The sequence below is a fragment of the Psammomys obesus genome, unplaced genomic scaffold (assembly GCF_907164565.1).
Source record: "Psammomys obesus unplaced genomic scaffold, mPsaObe1.curated_primary_1811, whole genome shotgun sequence".
Lineage (NCBI taxonomy): Eukaryota > Metazoa > Chordata > Mammalia > Rodentia > Muridae > Psammomys > Psammomys obesus.
Genome location: NW_026596034.1, coordinates 26,220,569 through 26,238,153, shown reverse-complemented (window position 1 = coordinate 26,238,153; position 17,585 = coordinate 26,220,569). Strand labels below are relative to the sequence as shown.

Sequence of the window (17,585 nt, the reverse complement as noted above, 5' to 3'; positions counted from 1 at the left end):
CTATGGCAAGCAGGAAGAAGAGAACCAATTGGGAATGGCAGTTTCTGAAACCTGAAAGCCCACCCCGTGACAACCTTTCTCTGGCAAGGTTGTCTTGCCTCATCTCCTAGACCTCCCCAAACAGCACACTACGTGGGAATCAAGTGCTCAATGCCAGAGCCTATGGGAGACATTCTCCTTCACACCCCGAACACATGCTAAAAATTATATAGACTATCTGAATATGTTCAAGTGTTCTATATTAGAGTGCCATGAACCACAGCACTCTGATCAAGTCACTAGTAGGAAATGAGGGTCCTTCAGAAAGAATCAACCTCAGACTTTCACTGCCAGGCCATGCTCCTCTACCTCAGCCCCTAAAGTGTACCAATTCTCTCCGGAAGATTTCCCATAAATAAAATGTTGAGGAATAAATTTTCATGAATGCAAATGAAAAGAAATGAAACATTACCATCCCAGTTAAAAGTTTCCAAGTTATATTTTAACTTCCCTTATGATTATCTTTTAATGAAATGAACACAAAATACACCAGTTTAAGAATTTATTTGTGAATTATAATAGAACTCAAAAATAGCAAAGAGCATGAAAAATTCGTTTATTAACCAAATACATGACAGTATACTTCTACTTTTTTAAGTAACAAAAAAAATACCTAAAACTTCATTTGAGATGTAATTATCTACCTCATAAAACTTGAAAGTAATGAAGAATTAACAAGTTGCCAGAAAAATTCACTATATTATTAAATATATATTGCTCAAAGAAGTCAAAATGTACTTAATAAATGTACTTAATAAAATAACTTCTTTATGGATAATCTTAGTAAAGTGCTATTTCATACTAAAAAATCAGTAAAGATTAAAACTTTTTTGTTTGCCATCATTCTGAAAGTGTCACATTTTCCTTCGAAAGTCCTATTATCATCACACTCCTATGTATCCCACAAGAGGCTCTTCATGAAGCCTTAAAACCCAACCATCTTTCCACTCATTGTTTCCTGGACATTAAAAACGCCAACATTGCTGGGGGAAGCTTTTCGAGATACAGAAGTACTAGACACGATTTTTCAGTGTACAAAAATGATTTTTGGCTTTCGCTTAAAGCTGTCCTTTCTTATTTGTTGGGTAGTTACGGCTAGTAAAACAGTTACTCAAGGAAATCCGTATTTCACGTCAAAAGAAGATCGAGGCACTGATCTAAAGGCAATGAATGGCACATCCCAAGAAGCTGGTATAAAGATCCCTGAGATCCATGAGGGGTCAAGTGCACCCAAGCGGAGAGTGATGCCAAGGAGCGACTCCCCTCCTTTCATGAGTAACTCCTAATAATCACTAACAGCATTAGCCAAGGAGAGGAGTCCACAGGGGGAGGGGTCTGATCGAAGGCACACAGTGCAAATCTTCAGCAGACAAGACCAACTCAACTGCTCATGTAAACACGTGTGCAGTCACCCCGAGGACATAGAGAAGTCACAGACTAGAGGCAGAGTGCCATCCGTGCTGTTCCTTCAATAAGAACTCTGTGCCTGAGTCACAGAGCCTTCAGATCAGAAAAGGCTACGACCATCCATAATTAATGTCCTTTAATACAAAAACTGGCATTTGTCCAAAATGAAAAGTATTAAATAAACAGAGGAGGGGGGGTGCAAAATGAAATCAGAAACTCTAAGTCACAAAACTAATCTCATGGATGCCATGTTCAAGTTTATAACTCAAGGCTGCTGATGACTTTGTCTCTCTCTCCTTGAATAATCAAATGCAAATGCCTTTTTGCAATGGCAGCGTTCAAATCCCACAAAAAATCAAGCAATGTCCGCTGGAGGAGCACCTCCATTGGCACAAACTGCAAAACCTGCTGCGGTGCGTTAGAGTGGAGCAAAGTGCTCAACAGCTCCTTAACATTCCGCAGATACTCGAAAACTGGCTCTGGAAGGTCCTGATAACCAATGCATAGCAGCACAGCACAGGTCCTGAGGAGCTCAGAGGACGTAGGACAAGAAAATGTGACAAATCTGAAACAGCTGTGGAGGACAAAGATCAAGCCGGCCATGAATCTTGTTAAGCACGAAAGTACAGGCAAAACCATCACATCCCCTGTGTGAAGCTGCTTCAGTGAGTGTAGCAGGCAATCCAGAAACAAATGTTGGTACGTCGGGTCGCCGTCATGAAGCAATGAGCAACTGAAGGTTAGGAGTTCGGTGGATTCCAGAAGCTGGACCTCCAGGGGCGTGTGCACTTTGAAATCATGGACAGTCGGTGAACCCACGAGCAGGCACTTCATTGGGCTGCCCAGTTCGACAGCCTGCTCATCCTGAAGGCACTGGGTAAGGCCAAACAACTCGGATAGTATCAAGCCTTCTGAAAAAATGTCACAACAGCGGTACTGCTGCTTGGGACTGAACCTGGAATCCATACTCAAAGCCTCTAAGGACTTCTCAATGGCTTCATTAAGAGTCTTTAAAATCTCACCATCACAGAAAGGAGAACACTTCACCTTTGGCAGTTTCTTTCCTTCTAAAATATGCCACAAGTGGCACTCAAGATCAGCAGGAGTCCCTTCTAAGAGGGAACTCTGTCCAGGATGATGGACAGTGTGCTCCTCCACCCAACTATTGAAGTACCCTTTGGCTATCTTATCTTTCCATGAAAGGGTTTCCAGCATCTTCCGTTCATTATAGGTTTTAAAATACTTGTTCCTCTGCCCAAACCATTTCATGTTTGTACTACAACCAATATTGGATTTCTTAACAAGCCAGTGATTTCTAGAAAGAGGCTTCAGTTGGAATTTTTGCATGAAATACTGTACAGCACAATCCCTTAAATTATTCAGTTTCTCTTGCTCCCTCTCTCCCATGCACTCAAAAAGACGAATGTTCTTGGAAATAGTCTCTAGCTGGTGTCTATGGAAGAATGTACAGCACGCTTCATGTTGCTCGAGAAAAGATGTGGGGATCACATGATGGGGAAAGAGTGCTTTCCTGGTCATCTCAGTGCCAAAATTCAGCACCATCCTAGACAACAAAGGATGCACAGTCTCTCTTCCTTTATAGCGGAGACACACCACATAGACTTCTGAATTTCCCGCCTTGCTGGTGGCAGGTTTGAAAACATGGACTTGGTCAAAGGAACAATTCAGCAGGTACATGAGGTTTACAGAACAATGTTCAAACAGCGTAAACATCTTTACAACAAAAGAGCCACCATTTCCAAGAGTGGTCAGAGCAGTGACAACTTCACAGTAATGCAAAGAAGAGACTAAAGCTTCCTGTTCCCCTGGGTTTCCTTGGCAATCAAAGCTCCCGTCAGCAGTGACCAAGTGAATGGTGGACACGCTGCTGAGGAAGTCCTCAAGCCCGCTCAGGTACTTCAGGGTCATGATATCGCCGGTGTTATCCGGGCCGAAGTACCACCAGGGCAAGGTGTTTGCAATCAGCCGGTCGTCCGCAATCATCATGAGGGTGTCGTTGGCTTCATGGTACGGGTTCAGGGTGTTGGCCACCCACCTCCACTCGCAGGGGAACCGGTGGGACTTTAAGTAGTGGTTGAGACTAGCTATGAAGGCTCCTGGGGCTTCGCACAGGTGCAGGGAATTCAGCCTTCCCTCCTGAAAAGCCTCCTGTGGGATAAGCGGGAAACTGCACAGAATCTCCTGGAATTTGCACCAGGCTTGCGTGCAGAGTTCTGCGTTCACCGCCCTCTTCACGTGGGAAATGATCTTCCCTGCCTTGTTGGTGAAGGCAGTGTGCTTGTGCCACTCGCCTAGTTTCTTGTCACTCAGGAGGTTTTTCACCTCGTTTAGGGAGTTCTTCAGGTCAAGAAGAGCACTGAACTCTGTGTGGTCACAGGTGAAGAGCTCACTGGGAGCTGGTGGCCGCCACTCACCGTCAAGTGGCGGACAGTAGGTAAAGTTCTTGGCGAAGAGTTCAGAAACGTCGGCGAGAACGTCTGGGCTGAAGGTCTCGGGACTGGCTGGCTGCTGAACCGGGAGCTTCCTGCGCTTACTCATCTTCAAACCAAGCTAAAATCTGGGAAGAGGAGACAGAAAGTTACGCGAGTCAACTTTAAGATGAGTGAAAGGGCAACTCTGTTACAAAGCCAAGCAACATGAAATAGGAAAAGGCCTAGACTGCGCTCAAATTCCAGCTCTGCTCCTTACAGTTTAATCAGTGTCCTGGAAATTTTACTTTTTATTCTGGGGTTCAATTTTTTTTTCTTATTTTAAGATACTGGCCCTTCCTTCCTTCCTTCTTTCTGTTTTAGAAGATGGCGCATAACAGAGACCAGTTAGCTGGGGGTGGCAGCTCTTGCTGCAGCAACTCACCTGGCTCCTCCCCAAAGCTGTCCTCAGGTTAGACACAACACTCGTGGCTCTAAACATGTACGCCCTTCAGCTTCACCCTTGAACATGACCTCTAACCGGGCCCTAACACAGCAGCCTTGCAGCACTTCTAGCACTGAGATGGTGCCTGCTACACCCGAGCCTGGAACTATAGTCTGGATCTTAAATATTGCCCAAAGACCCTTGTTTGAAAGGTTTGGTTCCCAGTTCCTGTTGCTACTATGAGGTGGAGAAATCTCTAAGAGGCGGAGCCTAATGGAAGGAAGTTAGATTAGTGAGTAGCTATGGGGACCCCTGCCCTTTCCACCCTCTCCTCTTTGCTTCCTGGCTGCCATGGGGTGAACAGGCCTTTTCTTCCAAGCACTCTCCACCATGTCCTGCCTCACCACAGGGCCAAAGGCAATGAGCCAACTGACCACCAACTGGAACTTCTCAAACTGTAAGCCAAAATAAACCTTTCCCTTAGTAAACTGTTTACTGAAGGTGTTTTGTTACAGCAATGTAAAGCTAACCAACACATACGGATTGTAAACTAAATTGCACTTAAGTCATTGGCCTTCTTGGTGATGCTAAAAGTGTCCAATATTTTCCCTGGTATATCTCTCAGATTCCTGCCTCCCATATGCTTTGTTAGACAGTCCCATGCCTCTACTATAAACTTAACAGATGTCAAAAAACAAAATTTTTAACTGAAAAAAAAAAAATCTGTCCTGAATTGAACTGCAGTTACTCACTGGACATTCGAGACTGCAATGCTGCTCAGCAGGTACAGACACTTGCCACCAAGCCTCTGACAATCTGAGTTCAATCCTACAAACCCATGTGGTATGAGGAAACAGGCTCCTGCAAGTATACCCACGCATGTACACACACATAATAAATAAATGTTTGTAGGCACAAGGTTGTTATGTAATTCAAATGTTGATTTCTGAAGACCCCATATGTGGTTGCGATTTTTGTTCTGAGAATTTCCTGTCTCAACGTTGTGTAAACACTGCTCCTCAAATATTCCTTGATATGCTAATAAAGCAGCTTACAGCCAACTGCTGAGCAAGGAAGACTTCCTGCCAGCCAGGGAAGGATGAGTTAGAGGAGGAAGTAGGGGACTGAACCACAGCAGAAATGTCCAGGTGGGACCAAGAGAGAGAGAGCTCAGCAAACAAAGCTATAAAGTGCAAGTATCTCTGGGATGCTTGATGGGAGGAAGCCAAATTAGCTTTGAGGGTTAAGAAGAGATTAATAACTGCTCAGTTCTTGTGCTGTGAAGCTTGTTAAAATAGTCTCAATTATTTGTGTGATAGCTGCATTAAGAGAGAAACTAAGAAACAAACACAGTTTAAGAAAATTAACTGTAACAAATGTTAAAAACAAAAACAAAACATCCTACTGACTAGAAAAGTCTATCTTGTAGAGAGAGAGAAAGGCTAAGAGAGAAAGCCAGCATGCCTTAATGGCATTGTTGGAAAAGCTTTAAGTTCCAGCAAATGGAGCCCTGAGTGTTACATGTCAGTGAACTGAGCAGGTGCTTAAATTTTCAGTTCATGATCTGCACTTATGTCACAGTCAATTCAGACAATAAATTGGTTAGACATAAAAAAACTGACAACAAAATAACCTACAAAAAAAGCAGACATTTCAAAATGAAATGTTGAGTCAGGCTCATTTCTTTGCATGCTGAGCAAAATAAATTTAAAAGAAGTTTAAAATGAGAAATCAAGGTTGGGCATGACCACGCATGTGATTCTATGATATTGGTGTTTCCTTAGTCCTACACTGTTAGCAAACTTTCCCACCCTCTTCATCCTGTATTTTATCCTGTGTTCACCCGGTCTACAAGTCTGTACACTCCTCAAAGCAACAGGTTATCTTAGCACAACTCTAGTTTGCACAACTATTACAAGTCACATGTAAGTAGGGATTTTTTTTTAAGTCACAAACATTCATCAACATCAGTTAACAGTTACTGTATCTAGAAAGCTTCTAAAGGAAGACAAAAATGGGGTATTTCTGCATGCACAAAAATCCTAAATAGGACCAAATAAGTTTACAACAACAAGCTCATCTGTCTTGATTCATGCAGGACTTCCTGGGAACTGCAGCTCCACTTGGACCTCAAATGCATTCTATTTTGGAAAAAGTCTACCTTCAGTCATTAACTTCACATAATAATTAGTGGCTGTGGTTAAGCTGTGAACTCTTACTAAAATTAAGTAGATAATTACCTTCACTTGCAAACAACTAAAGGGATTCAAATACTCCAGTGTTCCCAACTGTACTTGAGCCTATTGTCAGCTCATTCTTTTGTTTTGTTTTTGAGAAAGGGTTTCTCTGTGTAACAGAGCCCTGGCTGTCCTGGACTTGCTTCGTAGACCAAGCTGGCTTCGCTCTTACAGAGATCCACCTGTCTCTGATTCCAAAGTATGGGGATTAAAGGAATTCGTCACCATGCCCAGCTGTCAGCGAATTCCTAAATCTCACCACCCTTCTCCCCCTTACTCCCACTCCAGTCACACAAGCCTTCCCTGATGTTCACTGATGACCCAGGCACATTCCACACTGAAACAATTTTCCCAACACTAAGAGGCATCTTTATCCGGACTGCATTTCCCCGAGTATCTGCACAGTTAATTTCCTCAGCTCCTTCTATTATTTGCTCAAACGAAAATAACTACTGTGTGAAGCCTACCCTACCATACTTATTTTTAAATTGCATCCTGGGCTCCCAACGTCCCTTACCTCACATTCTTCCATGGCATTCTAACTTATCACTTCTTTATTTCACACTTTCTGTTTATGATTTGTCTCCCCCAAACTGGAATGTGAGCTCCACAGGACAGGAATCTTTATTTTGCTCACTTATAGGTCACCCCAAAAGGCTCCAACAGTGGACAGTGAACACACAAGTATTAACTGGATAAATGAACAAACATTACACGTTGCCCAAAAAACACAGCTATGAACAGAATAATGCATTTCAATTTCAGTCCAGCACTTCGGTGCACAACTTTAAAAAAAAAAGTGGGGTTTTTTTTGTTTGTTTGCATTTTTTTTAAATTAAAAGCATGCCATTTCCAAAGTGCATATGTAGATTCCCCAGTTTGTGGACCTCGGTGCCTTTCATGAAGCACTCCTTGAAGAGGCATTCGTGTCATCCTAATTCTGTGGAAATAGATCAATGCCATCTATACGCAGGCAGAAGTCCGAAGGCACACATGAAATGTTTGTAGAAGTCGCTATCCCAACACCAAAGTCGTTGAGTCCTCAACAGCTGTTAGGTCTAACTGAGCCCCAGGAAGTGTCTTCAGTGTTGCCAACTCTTCCTAGGAAGTGAAAACACCAGGGCACGTGCACTCCGGCCCAGGCCAGCCACGACCTCGCCTGCTCTAGGGGAACAGGGGTCCCGAACAGCCCCGCCCCTAGTCCGCAGCGAACCGTGCCGGGACCGTCACTCACCGAGGAGCGGGAGCCGCTTTATTTCCGCACACGCCCACCGGCGCCGCACGGCCTGGAGCGGCGGCACTACTCGCGCGGTCCTCCCTCCGGGGAGCCGTCCTCCACTTCCGGTCCCGGGAACAGCTTCCGGAGGTGGTGCCTGCTCTACGTACCCCGCAGCCCGGGTGGAGGACCGGCGGGCGCCCAGAAGACCGCCCCGACCTGCGCACGCGCAACTGGAGCCAGCTCCTCCTCCAGGCCACGCCCCCCCCGGCTGCGAGACCCTGACGGCCACGCTGCGCAGGCGCGTCCGCGTCGCTCAGGACCGCGAGTCCGAGAACTGAGCTCTGCCGCTGAGAGACGCCTCCTTGTCCGCGGGTCGCCATGGCAACGCAACCGGGCTTTGGAACCCGAAGATTTATCCAGGCTATGGGCGGACGAGTATTCCTAAGAAGACGCTGCATTAAAACTGGAGCTTAAACGATAAGGAAGTTCAAAGCCAAAGTAAAGATAGCATCATCATCACTTAAATAATGTTTTTACATATTAACGAGCCAATTAAAAAAAAAAAAAAAAGAACTATCTGGTGTAGTGGCTTATGCCTTTCGTCCCATAACTAATGAGCCAGGGCTGTCAGTATGTCCATAGGTGTGGGACCACCCACTAGACCATGGGTGTCTTACAAAATGCCACACCCCTGAAAATAAATATGAGCTTAGGATGTCAGTATAGGAATGCTGTTCTTTCGTGGAAACAAATAGAATATGGACGACTTGTGACCTGTTAAATAAAGTTACTGTGTTTATAAATACTGTCAGGGTTACTCCAAACAGCAAAGCCCGGTGAATGGGCCCTGAGAATAATAGTCACAACACTAATGGGGAAGAGAAGATCCGTGCTGAAGACCCGCGCCACTATAAAAACATTTAATTCTCTTAATTACCTGAAAAAAAAATGCATTCGATGTTTCCATGTTATAAACAGAAGTCAGACTGAAGATAATTAGACATTTTGCTGAAGGTTATGTAACCAACAGACAGCAGGGTCGGGGTGTGAGCTCGGGTCCGCCTGAAGCCGAACTACGTCGTTCCTATTGAGAGTCAGAGAGCTGCGCAGTTGGCAATGGCTTTAAAAGACTGTGACCTGCATGCATGTTGTCAGGAAAGGAAGACAGTAGATTCTTGGGAAGATTTTAGAAAAGATGAAGCGATCGGGACGTGCGAAACGGATATTTAACACTTTTTAAAAGAAAAGTAACATTTACGATATTTATGGCAACAAATTCCGGGGTGGGATGGGGTGGGAATGCAGTTAGGTGAGCGCGTTTGATGTGTGTCTAATGCGTTATTGGCTGCAGAGTGAATTCCAGGTCAGTCTAGACTACATGAGACTCTGTCCCCAGAAGCAAAATATCAAAAAAAAAAAAAAAAAGGAAAAAAATTACAGAGCTTTAAGGGATTTAAACCTGAACTAAACCTTACCAGTTTCCCCAAGGGCTTCCCTAGATGTTTAAACAGCATTCGGATCTAAATTCTCCTGCGGCATCTTCTGATACCAAAACACAGTGAGGGTGGCGGGGGGATAGCTCACTCAGCATAGGCCTTACCAAAAAAAGCGTGAGGACCTGGGTTCCACGTCCCCTGTGACCACACCGCCAGGCCTGGGGGCTGCCCTAGTGCCTCCCAGGATCAGGGAGGCAGAAACAGGAGGCTTCCTGGGGCTTGACGGCCAGTCTAGCAGAGTGGCTAAGCTCTAGGCTCAACACCTACAGTGGATAAATGATTGAAAGTCTCTGACATTGATCTCTGGCTTCCGCACATGTAAACATGTACACCTGCCCACATGCATACATACAGAAGTACATATACAGACACACACACAGAGAAGGAGAAGTGGAGTGAAAATAGTAACCAGCTTGGCTCCTATGTTATGTATTAGGAGCAGAATAATTAAATCAATAGACCTGCATTGTAATATTTAGTGCACCTGCAAATAGGATCTTGAAGCTTTTTGCATACTGTTTAGAAATAAATATTACAAAAGTTAAAATTTAAGCATAAATGTAAGAATTCCACACAGAGGGCCATAAAAGCAATTTTTGTCCATTTTGCTGCTATACCACATAGTTAAACTTCACCCTACATTTTAATATATTTTCGGTACTAAAACTCAATATGAACTGTCTTTTTTAAAAAAATGTTTCACAGCAATTCATGCTTTTTCTGACTAAATGGTGTTGAATCAGTTACCAAGTGAGAAAAAGTTGAGCTGTATCTTATAGGTTATGATATCATTAGAATATTTCTAAATTAACCTTAAAGCAAGAGTTTAATGTTGTCATTAATAATGTGCTAACCTTAAATACGGTTTTCACTAAAATAACTTTGGGGTTCACTCCCCAGCACAGCAAAATGGTAAAAATGAAAAATGAAAAACAACAACAACAGAACAATACAATTTCATTGTTACAGACTGGGTTGTGTTCCCGCCCTACAAATTTGTATGTTAGAGCCTTAACTCTTGCTGTGACTTCCTTTGGAAGATGAGTACGTGCGTGTGTGTGTGTGTGTGTGTGTGTGTGTGTGTGTGTGTGTGTGTAAGGTCACCTAGGCCATGCAGAATAGATGGGAGGAATATTAACTTATTGCTCTAGGTCAGTGGTTCTCAACCTTCCTAATGCTGTGAGCCCTTAATTCAGTCCCTCATGTTGTGGTGACCCTGACCATAAAATGATTTTCGTTGCTTTCATAACTGTGATTTTGCGACTGTTGTGAATTGTAATGTAAATATCTGATATGCAGGACATCTGGTGTGTGACCCCCAAAGGGGACACGGACAGGCTGAGAATCTCTGTCCTGATGAGAGGGTGTCCTTCTCCTCCCTGTAACTCTTGCCCTCCATTCAGTTGTTCCCTGAGCTGTAGCATAAGTAGCTTCATTAAGTCTGCCTGATTTTCCGAATTCCTCTAAAGTGTAACTCCCTTCTGCCCTTTGTGCTTTCCTTAACACTTTGAGCTTCGTTCTTTTTCTTTTTCTTTTTTCTTTTTCTTCCAAGACAGGCGTTCTCTGTGTAGCCTTGGCTGCTCTGGAACTTGCTCTGTAGACCAGGCTGGCCTTGAACTCACAGAGATCCACCAGATCCACTCTGCCTCCAGAGTGCTGGGATTAAAGGCGTGTGCCACCACCTTTATTCTTTTTCTGAAGCCCTCCTTCCCTGCCCTGAGTCAGCTTGTTTGCCTGGTGTCTGACGTCCATGCAGGCTGAACTCAGCAGCATCCCTTCCCCTTCCCAGGCAGCTGACGACTTGCAGCTTGCCCACCCTGGAGTTTTTCTTTTAAACTCAAATAAAATTATCCTGGCATTTTATTTTAAGTCCATTCTTAATTCTTTTATGATGAGACTAAAAACCCCAAAGGGACCCCGATTTCCCTCTTAACGAAGAAACAGTGCTAGGAGGCAGCCGGCTACAAGCCAAGAACAAAGACTCCAGCAGAAACCAAGCCAGCCAGTGCCTCGCTCTTGGACATTTTGGCAACCAGAGCTCTGAGAAAATAAAATTCTCTTCTAAGCCACCCAAGCTTAACACTTCATGGCTGCCTGAGCAGACCGATATGCACTTCTTCATCTTCTTTCATGTAGAAAGTACCAACATGACTTTAGAAAAATTGTAAGCACTTAAGAGAGAATTTATATTGCTATGATATGAACCCAGGAGCTTTAAAAAAAAAAAAAAAAAAAAAAAAAAAAAAAAGACCCTTTCCTCCCAATGTTGTTTTTGGTCATGGCATTTATCAGAATTCCAGAAACCAAACTAGAGCCTGCTGCCTCACAATGCTGCCATCATGAGCTCCCCACCGTGGTGGAATGTATCCCTGAAAACTGTGAGCCAAAATAAACCCTTCTTGCCTTGAAGAGTTGTGCTTTTGGGGTATGTTACAATAACGACAAAGCACACAACAAAGCAATACACCTTCCAAAATCTTCAACCTCAAATATCATATGGGAGATTAATCCTTCAGCATATGGATTTGGCAGTAGGAGAAATCCAATCCGGGGGAAAATAATGAGTGAGCCATGATACAGAGGACCATGGAAATTAGATTTCCACACCTGTTCTTTCTCTCAAGAGAGAAAGAAACAACCGTTTTGTTCTTAAAGAATTAGGGCCAATATTGAAACAGTGAAACAAAATTTCCCAGAGGAAGTTGTAAATGAAAGCGTGGTTAAATATCATAGGAGGAAACTGAACTAACTCCCCGCCCTGTGAATTTTCCAGCAACTGCTTCATTACTGTTTATTATTAGGAAGCATCATGACACTTTATTTTTAACTGGAATCAATACCCAACTTGTTAAAGCAGGAGCCCTGGGGAGCTGTAGAGTTAAGAGCTCACTTAACACTGTGTCCCCTTGGGATCAATATGGCTCCTGTTGGCGAGTGGTGAAACACACCAGCCTTTGTAACTGAGTGCCTGGGCTGAACTCTTCACAGCCCAGCTTTGTAACCCTGGGCAAGGAAGACCCACGAGGTGGCATTAAATTACCAAACATAAAGTGCTTACTGGATATGCGCTAGCTATGCCTAGAAAATGCTAATTTGTTGTTTGTTTTTTTTTAAGCTAAAGTGCTAAATTCAGACCTCTGTCTCAGAGTTTTCTCTCTGCTACTTTTTCCTTATATATTCAAGATAATCAGTAGAGGGAGGGAGGGAAGACAGGTGGAGGAGGAGAGACGGAGGAGAAGGAAAAGAGATGGAGAGAAGAGAGAAGATGATTGACGCCAAATGATTCCATATCTGCCACTGAGAATAGGTCTGCTCTATCTGTCTGCTGCCCTCAGCAGTTTGGACTGATTTTGAGAGAAGCTGGAAAGGCTATAGAGCACACATATCACCTTGGATGCATTCACAACCTAAGAGATGATGACAGAGGATCGCAGAACAGTTTAGCTTGGTGTGATGATCATTTATGCAAAGTTTTAAAATACAGAAAGCAATTCTGTTTAGTGTGTTTGGTACAAACAAACAAAAATACTATTATCCAAACATGGGTGAAAAAGATACCTACTGGCCTTGAGCCAAAGTTGAGGCAATCAGGCATAGGAAAGGGGCACAAAGGACATTGGTTAGATTTGTAATGTTTCATTCTTTCTAGTAAGCCCGAAGCAATAGCAAATCTTAGTACTTTAAAATTTGGAGTAGTGGATACATCACTGTTACATTTTTCTTTAGTCTGAGTATAAAATACTTCCTAAAACTTTGAAATGTGAATAGGAAGAGTCTCTCCTCCATTTCTAAATCCATCCAAACTCTGATCCATTGTAGAAACGTCTTCTTTGTTTGGCTAAACCATATGCACAAATGATTGTCAGGAATGGAAATCCATTTCAGATCCAATTTTAAAAGATTTTATGACTATTAAAATGGATTATGTATTTGTGCATGTTCACCAAGATAAACTTCAAATTCTGAGCTGTCTCTATTGAACTGTGTTGTTGATATAAACATGTTTTGTTTTGCTATGGGATGTGGGACTGATTAAGATAGTCCACAGCAGCAGACGACTATTTGGCAAAGAGAGGAACTCCTTGCCAACGGCAGATAGTTTGAATCTGAGGACTCTGGAGAGAGAATAAATGCCAGAGTCCAGAGAATGTGGAGAGGGGAGAAAGAACAAGGCTGCTGCTGCTTCCCCCTGGCTGCTCCTAGTTGCTGTTGTGAGACAAGAAGTGGGAGATCTCCTGAAATGAGGACTTGTCTGGCTCCAAGGAACCTGAAGACGCTGACCAGCAGGAAGCTGCCAAGATAGAACTATGGCTCCTCTCCCACTAACCCTTTCTCTCTCCTACCTGGTGTCGGGGTGTTGGAAGGAATTGGGGTTCACCAATTCCTGGAGAAAAAGATATAAGAATGAAAAATTAAAAAAAAATTTAAAGTATGCCTACAGAACTGGGTTTGTGTTTCATGTCATTAATGAGCCACAGTAATACCACATTACACCCAGGGAAAGTGTTTTGTAGTTAGCAAATTGCTGGTATATATGCTGACAGTAGACAGGCAACAGGCTTCATCTCAGGGGCCAAGTCTAGCTGATAGATGGTGGCTGCCTAGGGAAATTCGGGGGAAAGACTGTGAAGTCAAGTCTGGACTTGGTAACTGGCGGATATTGGCTGGCGAGCAGTGTCAAGGGCAGGATAATGGAACGGTATGATAGACACCTTGCATAATCCCAGCAGTTTTCTGATTCTCTGTCTATCACTCTCTCTGCTCCCTTTCTGTCTCCCTTTACCTATTCCTTTTATCCTGTCCTTTCCAAGATTTTACTCTCAATCATGGTGAGTCCATGTGCTGTAAAGACATTCCCAGCCCCACCCAGTCAGATGTGACTCCCCTTCCTCCCCCAGTGGGTGCATGGCATTTATCTCTAAGTATTCCAATTATCTGTTTCCCATCTATTAGGCTGCTGTTCGACTGTGGGCTTTGAAAGGACAAGGTGGAGTGTATCGATCTCTGCACTCCTGGCTTTTGGCACATAGTAAGCAATCAATAAATGTTTGTTAAATGAAGGAATGATTTAATGAACAGTGTTCTTGTTTGGCAGGCAAAACAAGCCCAGAAGTTGAGACTTTTCTCAAGGTTACCTTTCCTCCAGAACTAGAATCGACAGATATGGTCTAGAACCCAGCATTTCTACCATCACCTTCTATGTTTGTTTGCAACAAAACGTCTTGGAAATTCTATCTCTCTGTGCTGCTCTAATTCCTCTCCAACTATTTCTCTAAAAACCCTTCCAGTCACCTGTTCAACTCTACTATCCACTGCCACCCTGGCATCCACACTGCTAAGTCAGAGGATGAGACTTGGGGCTCAACTTCCTTTGATCCTTCAGTTGTACTTGATAAGTTGATCTCTTGCTTGCTGTAGATAACAGCGCCTTATGTGGAGTCCCAAAGACTATTCCTCTGACTCTCCTCATCAGTGACTCTCTAATTCAGTCTCCTTCCCTCACTGAACTTTTTTTTTTTTCTATGCATCCCACAGTAACAACTTGCTCTGTAGCCCAGGCTTGCCTCAAACTTGTATTTCTCTTGCTTCAGTCTCCTGAGTGTTGGCAATATAGATATATTACACATGCCTGGCTCTGATTTCTTAATATTAAAGTGAACCAGTATGCACTCCTTGTCTTTGGGTTTCTATTGCTGTGATAAAATGAGATGACCAAAATCAACTGGGTGGGCGTGGTTTATTTCAGCTTGTCACAGTCCATCACCGAGGAAGTCAGGGCAGGAAGCTGGAGGCAGAAGCCAATGCTGAAACTATGGACCGGTGCTGCTTGTTGGCTTGCCTTCCATTGCTTGCTCAGCCTGCTTTCTTAGAGCACTCAGGACCACCAGCCCAGAAGTGGCACCACCCTCAATGAGCGGGTTTCTCCTAGATAAATGACTCTAGCTTATGTCAAGTAAACATAAAGCTAGCTAGCACAGCCCTCCTCTCTGTACTCACTCCCTGAGGGACCTCATCCATTCTTAAGCCTTAAATGTCATCTACACATCAATGACCTCAAAGTGTGTCTTTAGCCTAGATCTGTCTTTTAACCTCTAGTCTCTTCTTCCAGTACCTGACATCCTGCTCAGTAGCTTCATTACGATGCTTTCTTGGTCTATTTTGTGTTGCTATAACAGAATGGCTGGAACTGGGTGATTATAGCCCAAGAACGTGGCAATGGTACCTACTCGGCTTTTGGTGAGGGTCTCATACTGCCTCCATTCATGGTGGAAAGTAAGTGGGGGCTTGTAAGAAAAACGTGAGGGATGAATTCTCTTGATCACAAACATGTAGTGATTAATACAAGCCCACAAGAGCAAGAAGTCATTTGTGTAAGAAAAGTATGGATCCATTCATAAGACTCCACGCCTATGGCCCAGGTATGTTCCACTAGGTATGAATTGTCCTTCGTATACTGCCACATGTGAATACTTGGTCCCCGGTTGGCGACAGTGTTTGAGAGACTTAGGATGTAAGACCATGCTGGAGGAATACATCACTGGGGGTGGGCTTTGAGGTCTCAAAGGCTCCTCCCTTTCTGCTTTCGGCAGAAGGAAGTCGCTCGGCTTCTGCTGCAAGGCTCCTGCCTCAGCTTCCTTGGCACTAGAGCTACAGGTGTACCTCGCCACGTCCAGCATCAGTTCAATAGAAGAGTTCACGGAAGCAGCTGCTATGATTTGAATATGGTTTGTTACCACCCGCACTCCTATGGAGCTTTAGTTCCTCCATGGGAATTGAGAAGTGTGGCCTCGAATTAGTCTGTCACGGTGACAAACCATCATGACCAAGGCAACTTATGGAAGGAACGGTTTATTCTAGGTTATTCCAGGTGGATAAGAGCCCAATACCATCACGGCAGGGAATCATGATGGCAAGTATGGGCAAAGAGCAGAAACATGGCAAGTTTGAGGCCACTGCAGGCCACAGAGAGAACTGAAGGCCAGCCTGAACACCATACTAAGATCCTGTCTTAAAAACTGAAAGGCCAGGAGTGTGTCTCAGTCCTGAGACACTTTCAAGACCCTGTTTGTTCCCAGAAACACACACACACACACACACACACACACACACACACACACACACACACTGGAATGGACCCAAATGCACAGATGTCTCCCTCCTGCAGCCTCCTACGTATCAAGGACTAGAGACTGAACTGAAGCAGCTCTCTCTCTCTCTCTCTCTCTCTCTCTCAGCTGGGCAGAGAGAGCTGTCACTATACATGCTAATGCATTTGAAATACTTTTACTGTGGCTTTCCCACTAAGGCCTTTTCTTTATCATGATTTTAAGATTTTTTTTTTTAATTTTGCTTCGAAAGATCTCCTAGGTGTTAAATTTCAAAAACCTTTAAATGTTGGTTTGTTCAGTGCACCTGTATACATGGTTTTCATAATACTGAGCCTCATTAATACAGACAATTAACACATCAGTGAAAAAAAATAGAAATGAGAATAACACAACATTAGTTCTTTCCTTGACCTTTCTATTCACCTTTTGGTTCATGAAATTCATATCTCGCGTTTGCTTCATTTTGCTTTTTGTTTCATCTACTGAATTTACATTCTTAGTAGTTTCCTCTATAGCTTGAAGCCATCACAGCGAAGTCTTCTGTGGTTCCTTGGGTTTCTCTCTCTCTCTCTCTCTCTCTCTCTCTCTCTCTCTCTCTCTCGTCTGCTCTGCTCATTTTACTCTAGTATTTCACTTTCTCCCCCTGCAGAACACTTGCTTGAGAACCACATTGCTCCAATCATCTTGCTTGTGTTTCATCCCACCAGCTTTGCCCAGTTCCTTTTGCTCTGGCAAAGGAAAACAAGTGAATTCATACTGACACCTTCCACCCTTTGACTAAGACCATTATTCCTTTCCAGTGAATGTTTTGATTCCTGGAGATTTCTTTCCATCTCCCTCTTCTAGCCCAAGGGCAGGACCTTGGAGAGAGCTCAGCAACACCCTGAAACCTTTGGCATAATTTAGCCTCACCCCCTCATCTAAGACATTAGTAATGTCTACTTTGAGGTATCCCCTTGCCCTAGTGTCCATGACACAGCTTAGTGACAGGAGAAGGGGGTCTCCATTTAAAGACTGCCCACATAAGATTGGCTGGTGGGGCTGTGAGCAGGTCTGTGAAGGACTGTCGTGATCGTTAATTGATGTAGGAGAGCTTAGCCCACTGTGGGAGGCAGGTGTGTTGTATAAGAAAGCTAGCTAACCATAAGCCTGCACCAGAGCTAGCAAAAGCAGTGTTTTTGCATGGTTTCTGCTTCAGGTTCCT

The 17,585-nt window shown here is 43.7% G+C and overlaps 1 protein-coding gene across 1 annotated transcript; it reads right to left on the bottom strand.

The window, feature by feature from the left end:
* Positions 1-566: 566 nt before the first annotated feature.
* Cmtr2 (cap methyltransferase 2) lies at positions 567-7,896 on the bottom strand. The gene is made up of 2 exons (XM_055621602.1): positions 7,792-7,896; positions 567-4,024 (listed from the first exon to the last, which is right to left on the bottom strand). The coding sequence occupies exon 2, from the start codon at positions 4,003-4,005 to the stop codon at positions 1,705-1,707; it is 2,301 nt and encodes a 766-aa protein (XP_055477577.1). The 5' UTR covers positions 4,006-4,024; positions 7,792-7,896; the 3' UTR covers positions 567-1,704.
* Between the last annotated feature and the right edge of the window lie 9,689 nt (positions 7,897-17,585).